Source organism: Homarus americanus, unplaced genomic scaffold, assembly GCF_018991925.1.
Source record: "Homarus americanus isolate GMGI-L3 unplaced genomic scaffold, GMGI_Hamer_2.0 scaffold9233, whole genome shotgun sequence".
Classification (NCBI taxonomy): Eukaryota; Metazoa; Arthropoda; class Malacostraca; order Decapoda; family Nephropidae; genus Homarus; species Homarus americanus.
The window spans coordinates 178999-194647 of record NW_024725268.1 but is presented as its reverse complement, the minus strand read 5'-3'; the positions used below and the strand labels follow the sequence as shown (position 1 = coordinate 194647).

General features: G+C 44.9%; 1 protein-coding gene across 1 annotated transcript in view; it reads right to left on the bottom strand.

Annotated features, from left to right (window-relative positions):
• LOC121864783 (protein dead ringer homolog) overlaps positions 1 to 15649 on the bottom strand; it is an 81149-nt gene that overhangs the window by 56453 nt on the left and 9047 nt on the right. The window contains exon 3 of the mRNA XM_042363953.1: positions 13044 to 13116. Within this exon, the coding sequence (XP_042219887.1) occupies positions 13044 to 13116 (73 nt within the window). The remainder of the gene's footprint in view (positions 1 to 13043; positions 13117 to 15649) is intronic.

Sequence of the window (15649 nt, the reverse complement as noted above, 5' to 3'; positions counted from 1 at the left end):
ACAAGGACCAGATCCCCGTGGCAGCGGGCGTGGCGTGCGGCCACGCCACAGTGACCTGTTGGGTCGTTGCAGAGGCGCGGGTGGCGTGTACCACCGCCACGCCCACATCACCGCCCCACGCCGCCTCTCCCGCGCCTTGTCCATCTTAATTTATGGCGGATATAAGACATGATATTGACCTTAGTCAATTATCTATCACCGCGGCCCTTACTGTCATAAGGGCTCATCCCCAGCCCTTACCAGGACAAGGGCTCAGCCCAGCCCTTACCGGGACAGGGGTTCATCCCCAGCCCATACTGTCATAATAGCCCCAGCAGCCCTTTATCTCATAAGGACTCATTCCAGCCCTTACCGGAACAAGGGCTCATAGATCATCTAATGATCTATACATAGATTACCTATTTGTTCTATCATCTGTACAAACACACATTATATATATATATATATATATATATATATATATATATATATATATATATATATATATATATATATATATATTCTTATCAAGATCATATTCAATTATCCATCAATTTATAATCAATTTACATGTATACTTTTATTATTTTTAAACTCTTTAATTATCTATATTGTATATTTATAAAAACACTTACATAACTACAGGACACTCCTTCCTTTATTTATACTTACATCGTTTATTTCTTTATATACACCTCATAAATTATCAATATAGCTATCATTTTCTTAACACCTACGTAATTAACTTCTACTGTATGTACACCTGTAATATCTCTCTGTTCATTACAGTCACCCTCCCCGCGGCCCTAATACACAAGCCCGGATAAAAGACCCGAGTAAGGGGTCGTTTAACACAGTCATACCTGGATGCTAATGGCGCTCACAACAAGCTCAACCCTTGTTCAACATCAACTAATAGTGATAATGATCTTTCGAGTCTAATTACCCATTAACGAGCTGGTAAGACCAATTTTACTATTCGTGTGGTGGTTGTGGTGGTGGTGCTTGAGGGAGCGTTTCAATAACACTTGTTTGTAATGGGCTAACGTATGTGAACCCATTACAACAGCGAGGTAATGGTTCGTTAAGGGGTGGTGGTGGCGGGGAGTGATGATAGGGGTTGTGTGGTATGTTATTTGGGTGGGGGGTGGGAGTGTAGTGTGGGGAATTGGGTGTGAGGTGAAGTGTGGGGAGTGAAGTGTGAGGTGGGGGTGTAGTGAGGTGGGGGGTGTGGGGTGGGTGTGTGAGTGTGGGGTGGGGTGTGTGTGGGGTGGAATTATAGTGTGGGGTGGAAGGTGTGGTGTGGGGTGGGGTGTGGGTGTGGGTGGGGTGTGGTGTGTGGGGTGGGGGTGTAGTGTGGGGTGGGGTGTAGTGTTAAATTGGGGGTGTGAGTGTGGGGTGGGGGCAGGTGTGGGGTGGGAGTATAGTGTGGGGTGGGGGTGTGTGGTGTGGGGTGGGGGTGTGGTGTGGGTGGGGTGTGGTGTGGGGTGGGGTGTGGTGTGAGGTGGGGGCATGGTGTGGGGTGGGGGGTGTGGTGTGGGGTGGGGGGTGTGGTGTGGGTGGGGTTGTGGTGTGGTTGGGTGTGTGGTGTGGGGTGGGGGTGCAGTGTGGGGTGGGGGGTGTGGTGTGGGGTGGGGGTGTGGTGTGGGGTGGGGTGTGGTGTGGAGATTGGGGGTGTGGGGGTGGGGTGTGGTGTGGGGTGGGGTGTGGTGTGAAATTTGGGGTGTAGTGTAAATTAGATTGGCAGATGTAAATTCCAGTAATCTTCATATGTCATATTCTATTCTTATTTATTATCGCATGTGTGGATCTTATTCTTCTTCATTCTTATTCGTCTTCTTCGTTCATATCATTTCATTATTACTACTATTATCATGCGGCTATTACTATAATATTAATATTATTATTATTGTTATTGTTGTTGTTGTTGTTGTTGTCATAAACGACACCCAGCCGGTACCCCCCCTGCTCCCCACGATGCCATCTATCAATTTGAGAATAATTATTCTGGGGAATTGGTACAGGAGAAGAGGAGAATCAGAGGGAAGGAGTAAGGGGAGAAAGGAAGGAGGATGAGGGGAGGAATGAAGGTTGGAGGAGGAGGTGAGAATAAGGTGGGAAGGAGGGGGAGGGGTAAGGGGGAAAAGAAGGGGAGAATGAGGAGTGGAAGGAGAGGAAGGAAGGGTAGGTACTGGGTGAAGAAGGAAAGGGAGTAAGGAGGAATAAATATTGATTGAGGAAGGGGGAGAAGGAGGGATGATGAAGAAGGGGGATGAGGAATGAGAGGAGAGGAAAGAGGAGGAGGATGAGGAAAGAAGAGGAGGATTAGGAGAAGAAAGAGGGGGAAACACACGTAAACAATTACCAGCAAACAACAACCACCAACATCCTCACGTGTCTTGTTTACAAACACGGTGAGAGCAACACACACACACACACTCGACAGTAAACAGAAATATTAGACGGTGAAAATAACAACTGACTTAATACACCAAGATGAAAAGCGATGATGATGATGATGATGATGATGATGATGATGATGATGATGATGATCATGATGATAATGGTGATGATGATGATGTATCTTACTTCAATTAAAATTAGCCTAAGGAAAACCCACACGATTATACCTTCACAAAAATATTTAAAACACAATCCAATCAAACAAATAAACAAACACATATAAATACAAATAAACAATAACAAACATTAACACTTACATCATTAAATACTCATTAAATAAAAAAAATAAAAAATTAAAATAAAAAAATAAGTGAAAATATTTAACCACAAAATATCAACCTCGTAAAACACGTAAATTTAAAAACACTATATAAGCAATTTTAAACACAATTAACCTTAAAAATTATCACCACGACCCGACCATCCCATCACCACACAGTCTTGCCAAAAAAAAAATGACCACAAGAATCTGACTGTCGAGTTTTTGTGACAGTCTAAAACACGGTGCTCATAGCCCGCACCTTCCTACCTGTCACAATTACCTGGGACAGTTAACCTGACTGTCTGTTTTACCTTCTGGATCCGACAGGTAGTGAGGGGGGTTGTTCACTGTTCAGGGAGAAGATTTGACAAGTGGGAGAGAATTTGACAGGTTGAATTTGTCAGGAATGGGGGAAGTAGAGTTTGACAGGCAATGGAAGAGAATTTGACAGGTAATGGAAGATAATTTGACAGGTATGACAGAATAAATAAACAGGTATGGGAGGGAATTTGACAGGTATGAGGTAAGAATTTGACAGGTATGAGAGAAAAAATTGGACATGTTGGGGAAATACTGAAGCAGAGGGTGAGAGAGGACTAGAGGAGGCGACCCGGCCCTTAAGCCTTCTTCCACCCCTTCTCAGGGCCCTTAGTTCCCCACCAAGAGCTCTCATCTCCTACCTATGGGCTTTACCTTACCTACAGCCCCTCCCTACCCTAAGGCCTCCTATACACCTGTGGGTAAAAGGGTTCCCGACCCCTACACACACTTCAAGGTGGTCACTTACACGCCTTCAGGAGATCTCTTAAGATGACCAAAGACAACATACTCCTCCCAGGTGCTGTCAGGAGAAGCCAATCAAATGAGGTGCTAGTTCTGGGCAGAGTGGAAGAATTAGCTGAATGGAGATGTAAAGGTAGTTTAGTGAGGAGAATTGGGGAGAGGAGGGAGAAGAAGGGGACGAGAGGGGAAGGAGTAAAGAAGGAAGAGGAGGACAAGAAGGAGAAGGACGAGAAGGAGGGGAGGAAGACAAGAAGGAGAGGAAGGAGAGGATGAGGGGGCGTGCAGGGGAGGAGGAGAAGCAGGAGGAGGAGGAGGAGGTCTGTGGTTTAAGTTGCAAGGGCCCGGGTGCCAATTATCCCGGCCTGGGTGAAATTATCCCTGCGTTGGTTCCATTTTTATTGATACCAAATTGTAGGTTACTACTACACCACTACCTGAGATGGCCGCCACCACCACTCCTCTGACCAGTTGCCCCTTCATCTTGCCTCTTCCACACTCCCTAAACCCTCCCTCTCTCCCTCCACTCCCTTTCTATATTCTCGACCCCCCTTTCCACACTCTCCCTTTCATTTTTTTCTCTCGTGTACCATCCCCTTCCACACCTAATTCATCTTGTCCCTTCCACAATCCATCACGCATCTTCTTCTCTTTCATTCATCTTGCCTCTTTCCACACTAACTTCATCTTGCCTCTTCCATATTTCCCCCTTCATCTTGCCCCTTTCACACTCACCCACTCCACCTTGCCCCTTTTACATCCCCTTCCCGTCTCCCTTTCCTGCCCTCTCCCATACATCCATATTAATACCCACTCATTCTCCTTCTTGCCCTTTCTACCCCCCTTACCTCTGTCACCTCTGCCTTTGCCCAGATGTCGCACCAACACATATTTGCAACCTGTCATTCCCTCCCATTATCTTTTTAGCACTTATTTCAGTCGACTTCATCACATAACCCCCTTCAATGAAACCTCGAACCCGGGAATACTAATGGCATGTCATTCTCTAGTACAATAACCACTCCGCCACCGTGTCAGCCATTGTCAACCCCGTCAATTCTGTCAGCCCCATCAATCCTATCAACCCCTTCAATTCTGTCAGCTCTATTAGCCCCGTCAGCTCTCAACCCCATGAACCCTGTCAGCTCCATTTACCCCATCTGTCCTGTCAACCCTATCAGCTGTCAGCCCCCCTACGACTGACCCATACCGGAACACTCAGCATGTAAACTTTGTGATAAACCTCTAACGCATACACTTGAACACTATATTGTTGAATGTGACACTGTCAAAGACTTCAGGCCACCTGGCTTATTGCATCATGAACTTTGTAATTGCTACATTGAATCATGGGTGCTTGAGGACATTCTTGCTGTTAATCCCAAATTTGCTAGCCCACACTGATTAGTCTTCAATTAGAATATGACGTCCAATGTATATGAACCACTGTCCTGCATGGTAGTGAACAGTGACATCACCCACATGAATCTGACCTATATATACTGTTAATGAATATGATCTATTCCTTTGTGTATGAACCTCTGTCCTGCGTGGCAGTGAGAAGTGATACCACCCCGGTGTCAAGACCTGACTGAATTACTCAGAATAGGCAAACTGTACTACAAGCTTTGTCAATAAATTTGTTAAACTAAAAAAAATTAAGACACGGACAATTTAAGCTCCATATGTTGAATCATCCTCAAGCGGGTAAAGACGTCAAGAGAGCGGCATCGAGGAGGCTTCTCTCTTAAGCTGGAGCACTAATAAGACCTCCTCCGAAATGGCATCCACTCTGCGCCGTGACTCTACCTTAACTAGATGGCCGCTTGACACTTGTTCTAGGACAAAATTAACGGACAGGTTAGGTTAGGTGTTCGTGTTAACAGGCGGAAGAATAATTAGGAGCCGTACTCGTGTCGTCCTGTTATCATAATAATCACATAGTGTGTCATCCAGGTGTCACAGTAACCACGCGGTGTGTCATCCAGGTGTCACAGTAACCACGCGGTGTGTCATCCGAGTGTCATAATAACCGATCACATCAAGGTCAGGTGAGCAACAGGAGGTGGGCGTGTCTCCGTCAGTGACCACAACATGACCGTCAAGGTGTGGTGGAGGGCGACGCTGTTCACTCACCCTCCTGACGGTCCAACATAGTCATCAAGGGAGCGGGTGGTGGGCCGTCTCCCTCCCTTGGTGGGGAAGTGTGTCTGGGGGGTAGGGTGGGGTGGGTAGGGATTGAGTTGTGGGTCAAGCGGGTCCTCATATTAATACGTCCTGGTCCTACTAAATCCTTAAAGTAACCTAAATTTACATAACCATTAAGACTGGTGCCTGTTACTATTGAGCATAAACCCTAAGTGTTAGGTTTGGTTAAGTTAGGTTAGGGTCCAACTGACCAGTCACTTGGTGTGTGTGTGTGTGTGTGGTGGGTGGTGGTGGTGGTGTGGTGGTGGTGGTGGTGGTGGTGGTGGTGGTGGTGGTGTGGTGGTGGTGGTGGTGGTGGTGGTGGGTGGTGGTGGTGGGTGGAGTGGTGGTGGTGGTGGTGGAGTGGGTGGTGGTGTGGAGTGGAGTGGTGTGGTGGAGTGGTGGTGGTGGTGGGTGGGTGGTGGTGGTGGTGGAGTGGAGTGGGTGGTGGTGGTGAGAGGGTGGTGGTGGTGCTGGTGGTGGTGGTGCTTGTGGTGGTGGTGTGGTGGTGGGTGATGGTGCTGGTGGTGGTGGTGGTTTGGTGAGGTGGTGGTACTTGGTGGTGACTGGTGGTGGTGGTGGGTGGTGTGGTGGGAGTACTGGTGGTGGTGGTGGGTGCTGGAGGTGGTGCTGGTACTGGTGGTGGTGGTGGTACTGGTGGTGGTGGTGCTGGTGGTGGTGGTGCTGGTGGGTGGTGGTGAGTGATTGGTGGTTGGTGTGGTGGTGCTGGTTGTGGTGGTGCCTGGTGGTGCTGGTGGTGGTGGTGGTGGTGGTGGTGGTGGTGGCTTGGTGGTGTGGTGGTGGTGGTACTGGTGGTGCTGGTAGGGTGGCTGGTGGTGGTGGTGCTGGTGAGTTGGTGACTGGTGGTGCTGGTGTGGTGGCTGGTGGTGGGTGGTGGTGGTGGTACTGGTAGTGGTGGCACTGACTGGTGGTGGGACTGGTGTGGTGGAGGTGGTACTGGTAGTGGTGGTGAAGTGGTGGTGGTGGTGGTGGTGGTACTGGTGGTGGTGGTGGTACTGGTACTGGTGGTGGTGGTGGTACTGGTGGTGGTGGTACTGGCGTGGTGCTGTGGTACTGATGTTGGTACTCTGGTGGTGGTGGTACTGGTAGTGGTGGTACTGGTGGTGGCGGCGGCGGTCGTCAGTAGTAATGACTGAGGCTCGCTACCATCATCACCAGGGTTTATACTCTGCATAATCTACTCCATCTCCCACCCTCCCCTTCCCCTGATGGCCTGAACCTCCTCTCCTCCTTCCTCCCCTTCCTCCTCCCCTTCCTCCTCCCCTCCCCCTCCTCCTCTTCCTCAGGCAAAACTCGACCCTCCTGTTCCAGTCATTTGTTACAGTCACGACCAACACCGCCGCCGGAATTTCATATCGTGACACCTGACACCGTCTGGCTGACTGTATACCTCGTTGCTCTTTACCCTTCCACTCTCTCCCCCCTACCAGCCATCTATCCTCTTCCGAACCTCCGTGCGTCCAATACCCTTCAACCCCCTTCCATCCCCTTCCACGAAGACCCTTCCATCCTACCACGCTGACATCCGGGTTAACCCCTTCCTCAGCGAGCCCTTCTACTGAGTCTAACATTGCGTCAGCGCCCTAATACGTCATGTGTGGATGCGTTAATTACCCAATGCCCAAGTGCATCAATGCGTGCGTGCGTTTCTCGACACGTCCGCCAAGGCTTCCACTTGCGTCCACCACGGGTCATTAACATCCCGGGAGAGTTGTTTATCCTAAGCCAGCCGCCGCCTCACTGTCATCATCCTAGAAATAATCATTTACAGTATCCAGTTCCCCCAAGGCCTCCCCGAGTCGACATCTCCGTCAGGTTGCTCTCCGTCGTCCTCTTGACAGCCTCACCTGGGCCAGTGGTGGGTGAGTGAGGCAGCTAACCGACACCTGGCACAAAGGGGGGGAGGGGGGGAGAGCCACCCAACACCTCTTCCACGCTCATAACTCCTTAACAAGCCATTTACTAATTACCATACTAAATATAAGCCAAACACGCGCACTCACACTCTCTCTTTTCCTTTCCCTCTCTTCGTTGTGAAATTCCTTACTTCATTTATTACATTTTCCTTAGTCTATTTCAGCAGGTGAACAGACGTAATTACCTGTGGCTAATGTGAACTTTTGTTAGCTTATAGAAATAGAAGCTGTTAGGGCATGGGTTCTTACGCTCGTCGGTAGGGCAAAAGAAAGCAACTTAAGAAAGGAAAGATTGAACTCTTGACTCAAAGCCGAAGATTCGAATCAGATTCAAGCAAAAATTTCACTATCACAGGAACCTGATAAAGGCGCTGACATGTTTGAACCAGTAAGTGTCTCGGGCGAACCACTGAACACCAGGTGGATTAAACAGAAGGAATAGATTATTGTCACAGAAACAATACAAAAATGTGAATGATAACAGATGTTTCGTGAAAGGCAGATGTCAAACACCTTTATTTACTGTACGTATAATCAGGGACTTAACTAGAGTATTTGGCACCTGAGGCGGACCCTTCCTTTGACACCCCCCCCCCAGATGAATATTCTTAAAAATTAAATACACAAACTTATATCATGTTTGTAAGTAAATTGGAAATAAGAATTATGCAGGACATTAAAAAAAAATCATCAAACAGGTATAATAAAAACGAATCTCCAACCACAGAGCAAACATCACCACTGAGAATTTCGTAAAAGGTAACAGAACATCCCTGGGCTACACACCGCAAACTGATGAGTAAGAATCAGCCGCGAAACTACACACTACACCGAAGGGACAAATTCTCACATTTAGAAAAGGTGAATTGGTCTTATATAACCTAACCATAACTTTTCGTATACTTATATGCGTAATGGAATCTTTTACTGTCACAACTAACACTCACGAGGCGATGGGAAAAAATTTCAGCGTCAAAATAAAATAACCTAACCTAACCTAACCTAACCTAACCTAACCTAACCTAACCTAACCTAACCTAACCTAACCGTCTCACTTCTAAATATTAATAACATCTCAACTAAAATTGTCCTTGTTGTTTCCGTCGGGCTCCACTATGAACCTAACACTAAATATCACTTGTTTCCGTATTTACAGTTATATTTCACTATCCGTCAGCCAGGTGTGGTGATAGGTGTCTGGCGTTCAGTGTTTATATTCACTCGGTGTCTAACTCAGTGTGTACTTGATGTGTGTATTATACTCGACTGTGTATCTTATGAATAACATATTTGCGACGGTAAAATCTTGTGAATTATTTATCATTTGAGTTGTCAGTTAAACTTTTTAGTAATACAATGAAAATATCCTTGGAAACCTGAACTGATATTATTATTATTTATTTTTTTTTTGCAATATTTTTCATTTGGTTTGTGTCGATAGTATCTCCCCAAGTTATCACCCAGGCGGACCATCCTCTCTTTCCTTGATGCCGAGATATAATGCAGGTGTGTGTAAGGGGAATATTCGCAATTGTGTTTTACGATCAAGCAATTCTACATTTGCACAAACAGGTGAAGCAGGTGTTTTGGATAATATGCTAAAGGTATGGGGCGGCGTACAAGCCCAACAGGTGTGTCAGGTATCAACAATGATGACAGAGATAAAGCGGTACTACAAGCATCACGCAATCAACTGTTCTGACTCCCGCCACGAGTGTCAATGAACTCAGGACAATACTACAGACGGACGATGATGGGGGAGACTGTGTTGGAGAGAGGGAGATGGAGGGAAGGAAGAAGTGTGATGATGATGATGATGATGATGATGATGATGACAGAGAGAGAGAGAGTGTGTGTGTTGGTATGAAGAAGGATAAAGCAGGGAAGAGTAAACGAAGGAAAGAGAAAGGGAAGTCCTGGAGGGAGGGATGAAGGGGAATGTTATAGGGAAGGAAGGAAGGAAGGAAGGAAGGAAGGAAGGAAGGAAGGAAGGAATCCAATTTTAAATTTTTCTTCAGCAATAATAATAATAATGATGATAATAAAAACAAAAACAAAACAACGACAACAATAATAATAACAATAAAAACAACAACACCACTACCCATAATAACACAAGGAACAATAATAATAAATTACACAAACTGGATTTACCCCACGTGACAGGTTATCACCAGAGGACGATGACCTGAAGGATGAAAAGGGTGGGGAGGGAGAATAAGCAGAGAGAAAGAAAGTGGGGAGAGAACATCGTCTTAAGAAACTTCCGGCATTAAGACTCTTAGGGGTATAACTTGGTTATATGAGACTCTTGTCGGCTTCTGGGAGGAGGTAGAAGTGGGGGAGGGGAAGAGGTGGAAGGGGTGGTGGGGAGAAAGAGTGGGAAGGAGGAGTTGGAATGAGAGGAGAGTGGGGAAGGAGGGAAAAGTGGGGAGTTAATGAGAGTAGGGGAGGGGAGGAAGGGAGGGGGAAGGAGAGCAGAGGAGAGGGTAGGAGAGAAGGGGAGGGGGAAGCAGAGAGAAGGGGAGGAGAAGAAGCAATAAAGAGGGTGGGGGAGGAGAGACAAGGAAAAAGAGATAAAGGGGAGGGGAGGAAGGAGGGGGGTGATACAACACCCTCCCTCGTCACACCTGTTAAGTATAAAGTCACGACACCTGAGTCACAATGGGATACACCTGTTATTAGCGATGCATCACACCTATTCTTGTACCAACACTCCCTTTACACCTGTCTCAACCTTACAACACACCTGCATCAACGCTACACCAACACCTGTCTCAACCCTACAACACACCTGCATCAACGCTACACCAACACCTGTCGCAACCCTACAACACACCTGTCGCAACCCTACAACACACCTGCCTCAATGCCATACCTCAGACAATACCTGTTTAAACCACACACAATAAACATAATGGGGATCAATATCTTTATAAACTAATAAGCAGCCTTAAGCCAAACCTGACCTGACCTGACCTGACCTGACCCTGAACTTCAGTGCCAAGGTATTGTAAAGTACCGGAGGGTTGGGTTGGATTAGGTTAGGTTAGGTTAGAGTAAGATTCAGGTAGATTATATTAAGTCACGTAAAATACTAGGGGGCTAAGTTAAGTTAAGTTAGGCTAAATATGATTAAAGTTAAGCTAGATCAAGTTCCAGGTTGGGTACGAATCCGAAAGACTCACCTTCATACAAGTTCCGACACACACAAAAACAGACACACACACACACACACACACACACACACACACACACACACACACACACACACACACACACACACACACACAGAAAAACAAAAACACTTAGCCGTCTCCAGGTACAAAATAGGGAAGGGGTTGGCAGTGACATCAGAGGGAAGTGGGGGAGGTGAGGGGAGGCGGAAGGAAGAGGGACTCTTAGCGACTTTACCATTGATCTACTACTGTCTACCAATCTATCATCTATCAGTCTACCAATCTATCATCTATCAGTCTACCAATCTATCATCTATCAGTCTACCAATCTATCATCTATAGTCCAATCTCATCTATCAGTCTACAATATATCATCTATCAGTCAACTCTATCATCCAGTCTACCAATCTATCATCTATCAGTCTACCAATCTATCATCTATCAGTCTACCAATCTATCATCTATCAGTCTAATCTATCATCTAATCTATCATCTATCAGTCTAATCTATCATCTAGTCTACCAATATCATCTATCAGTCTCAATATATCATCTATCAGTCTACCAATCTATCTTCATATCATTTCCTCTTTAGTCTATATAATATATATCATCTATCAGTCTACCAATCTATCATCTATCAGTCTACCAATCTATCATCTATCAGTCTACAATCTATCATCTATCAGTCTACCAATCTATCATCTATCAGTCTACCAATCTATCATCTATCAGTCTACCAATATATCATCTATCAGTCTACCAATATATCATCTATCAGTCTACCAATCTATCATCTATCAGTCTACCAATATATCATCTATCGTCTTCACCAATCTCCCATCTATTATCAGTCTACCAATCTATCATCTATCAGTCTACCAATCATCTCTATCATCTACCAATCTATCATCTATCAGTCTACCAATCTATCTATCTCTACAATCTATCATCTATCAGTCTACATCTACTATCTCTACCAATATATTATCAGTCTACAATCTATCATCTATCAGTCTACCAATCTATCATCTATCAGTCTACAATCTATCATATCAGTCTACAATCTATCATCTATCAGTCTACCAATCTATCATACTTACAGGGGGCCGGTGGGGGAGGCTGATAAACCCAGATATGTAAACAAACTAATATCCTCGGGTCGGGTTTGGTCTCGATGTAAACTGAGCATGAATTAAGAGACACAGGAATCATACAATAAACTATAATTAGCAGATTGAGGAAGACATGTTGGCCCTTGAGAGAGAGAGAGAGAGAGAGGGGGGAGGAGAGAGTATTTATCAAAACACTGAATGTATGACAACTAGCGTCAACTTGAAGACCCACAACTGTTGGTCGTCCGCCTTATAACCCCCATCTACGTACCCCGTCCCCCCACCAATCTCCTCCTCTTCTCCCCACCTACCCTATCTCCTCACGCCTCTTCTCCTCCTACCAATCTCCTCCTCTCTTCCTCCACCTCCACCTACACCCCTCCTCCTACCAAACCCATCATGCAAATTAAGTCACCTCACTACACGTCACCACCCACATCAAAGACGTCATGCACCAAGATGAGAAAACACCTACTATAAGGCTTTAGGGTAACATAACCGTATAATCCAGGCTAATAACATAAAATAATCAATATACTTTATATTGATAATAAAACCTTTTTTTACTCTTTTTTATATAATTTTAAAAGGCTTCTGGTGATTCCGTTTTGGTTGTGGCGACTTTATATTTGATAATTGGTTAATTAAAATATAACCTGGTTGACAACATCCAACACAAACAAGAGACTTATATCTCTCTCTGGTAACACATAAACAAGAGAGACATCTATCTCTCTGGTAACACATAAACAAGAGAGACATCTATCTCACTGGTAACACATAAACAAGAGAGACATCTATCTCTCTGGTAACACATAAACAAGAGACATCTATCTCTCTGGTAACACATAAACAAGAGAGACATCTATCTCACTGGTAACACATAAACAAGAGACATCTATCTCTCTGGTAACACATAAACAAGAGACATCTATCTCTCTGGTAACACATAAACAAGAGAGACATCTATCTCTCTGGTAACACATAAACAAGAGACATCTATCTCTCTGGTAACACATAAACAAGAGAGACATCTATCTCTCTGGTAACACATAAACAAGAGACATCTATCTCTCTGGTAACACATAAACAAGAGAGACATCTATCTCTCTGGTAACACATAAACAAGAACGAGTACTCACCTCGTTTCTGCATGAATGAGAACAGCTCGTCCAGAAACTCTTTCCGTTTCACCTCGTCACTCAGCTCGTACAGCTGTAAAGACAGAACACACCTGTTAACTACCTGCACACACTGACACTCAACACCTGTGCTCCTCACCTGAACAATATATACACAACTGATTAACTTTCACTATCTTGTGCTAAAAATAAACTTTATATTATATCACAATTTATTTTAAAAGATATATATATATAACATATTTTTCACATATAGTCAAATAAACTTCAGTTAAAATGGTTAATGGGGTTTATTAAAGATATACAGGGAGGTACATATACTGTATATAAACTAACTCAACACTACAGTAGGCATGCCATACGCTCTCTATCTACACACTATACAGGGACTACAACTAGACAGTGCTATGGTGATTTTGATGAGATAATAAGAGAAACAGACAGACAGACAGAGAGAGAAGAGACAGAGAAAGTGAAGAAACACACACACACACACACACACACACACACACACACACACACACACACACACACACACACACACACACACACACACACACACCTCTCCTTCCATCATACCTCTATAACATTATATCTACAAACTCTCTGCATTGGTTATCTTTGTCATCATGTTCACTAGTTATCACCCTAATTAGTTATCTTGGCCACATGTTATCTTTAGTTATTAGTTTATCTAGTTTAACTTGATATTTGTTATCCTAGTTATCTTAACATTTATTCCAGCTATATTACTCATAAATTATTCCAGTTATTTGGCTTTAGTTATCTTAGCCTCTGGTAATCTTAGTTCATTGGTTATCTTGATTTACTGGTTAGCTTTGTTCACTAAATATCTTAGGTATTTGATATCTCGATTCTGAGGTTATCTTACCCATCATCTATCTTCATTTACTAGATATCTTGGCCACTGGTAATCTTGGTTCTCTAGTTATCTTGACTATTATTTATCTTGAATCACTAGTAGATCATTTTGGTTAACTAGTAATAATAGTCAGTTCCAGGAGCTATATTAAAACCCATATGGCAAAAACTATATTATTAAGCACTAGATGGCAATATCATCTAGAGTTATTTTATATACACACTATGGCAACACCGTCTAAGGAGCAATTTTTCAACACGCAATATGGCAACATCGAATAAAGAGGTATATCATCAACACACAATATGGCAACAATACCTAAAGAGGTATATCATCAATCCACAATATGGCAACAATACCTAAAGAGGTATATCATCAACACAATATGGCAACAATACCTAAAGAGGTATATCATCAACACACAATATGGCAACAATACCTAAAGAGGTATATCATCAACACACAATATGGCAACAATACCCAAAGGGTTATATTATCAACACACAATATGGCAAAAGCGCGCGATAGTTGGCAACCGCGGCGGTGATTCATCTTGGCCACAACGGGGAAGAATTACTGCAATAATTACCATGATATCAACATTACTGCCGCCGCCCCGCAGGAGGCCAACACTGTAGGTTTATCCTGTGATTAACCTGCCAATATATTACAGCAGAGCGGGCGTACGGGCGGGTATGAGGGCGTCGGGCTCGTGTCACGCCCGTCAGACGCCCGCTGCGCACCTCGTCTAATTGTTTCTGCGCAGTCGGGGCGGCCCACTACTCATGTGGACGCTGAAGTAGTGTGATAGGATGAGAGTAAGGGGAGGAGGAGGGGAGAGGAGGAAGGGTGGAAGGAGAGGAGAGGGGTGGAGAGGGAGGGGTGGATGAGAGGAGGGTGGAAGGAGGAGAGGAAGGGTGAAGGAGAGGGGGGGGGGGGGGGGAGGAGAGGGAGGGGTGGGAGGAGGAGAGGGAAAGGGGTGGAGGGAGAGGAAAGGGTGGGAAGAGAAGGGATGGAGGACGAGGTGTGGGATGAAGAGAGAGGCAACATAGGTGACATGATGAGCAAGTTGGGGAGGTAGTGGGTCAATCATACCAAGGTGTGGTGAGAAGAGAGAGAGAGAGAGAGAGGGATAAAAAGAGGAATAGAGTTATGAGAGGAAGAAAAAACAATTGAAAAAGAGAGAGAGAGAAGATAACGAGCAGAATATTGATAAATGAACAAAGAACAGTAAACAAGATAATAATGGAGGAATTAACCACTGAACGGACTCAGGTGTTTCTCAACCACTGAACGTAAAGAACAACGTGTGAGGAAGGTGACAATAGGTAAACGTGACTACAACGAGGGGAGGTGAAAGACCCGTGATAGGCACCAAGGACTCTTCTCATGACAGGCACCCCTATAGCTCTGCACATAACAGGCAACCCATGACAGGCACCCCTATAGCTCTGCACATAACAGGCACAGGCACCCCCATGACTCTGCACATAACACACCACATCATCAACTAAGACATGAGTGATCTGCCGCTGTCAACTTCACCTCTTAAGGCAAGGATTCACAGCCACACCTTCAGTGACAATGGTGAAGGGAGAGAGACAGTGCATGACGGCCTTCTATTGAGTTTGTCCCTACTGACCTAAGTTGGCGGTGCATGACCCAGGGGAAAACAGTGATAGATAAAAAGGTTAGGTTAGGTTAGGGGATAGAGGCAGTCGGG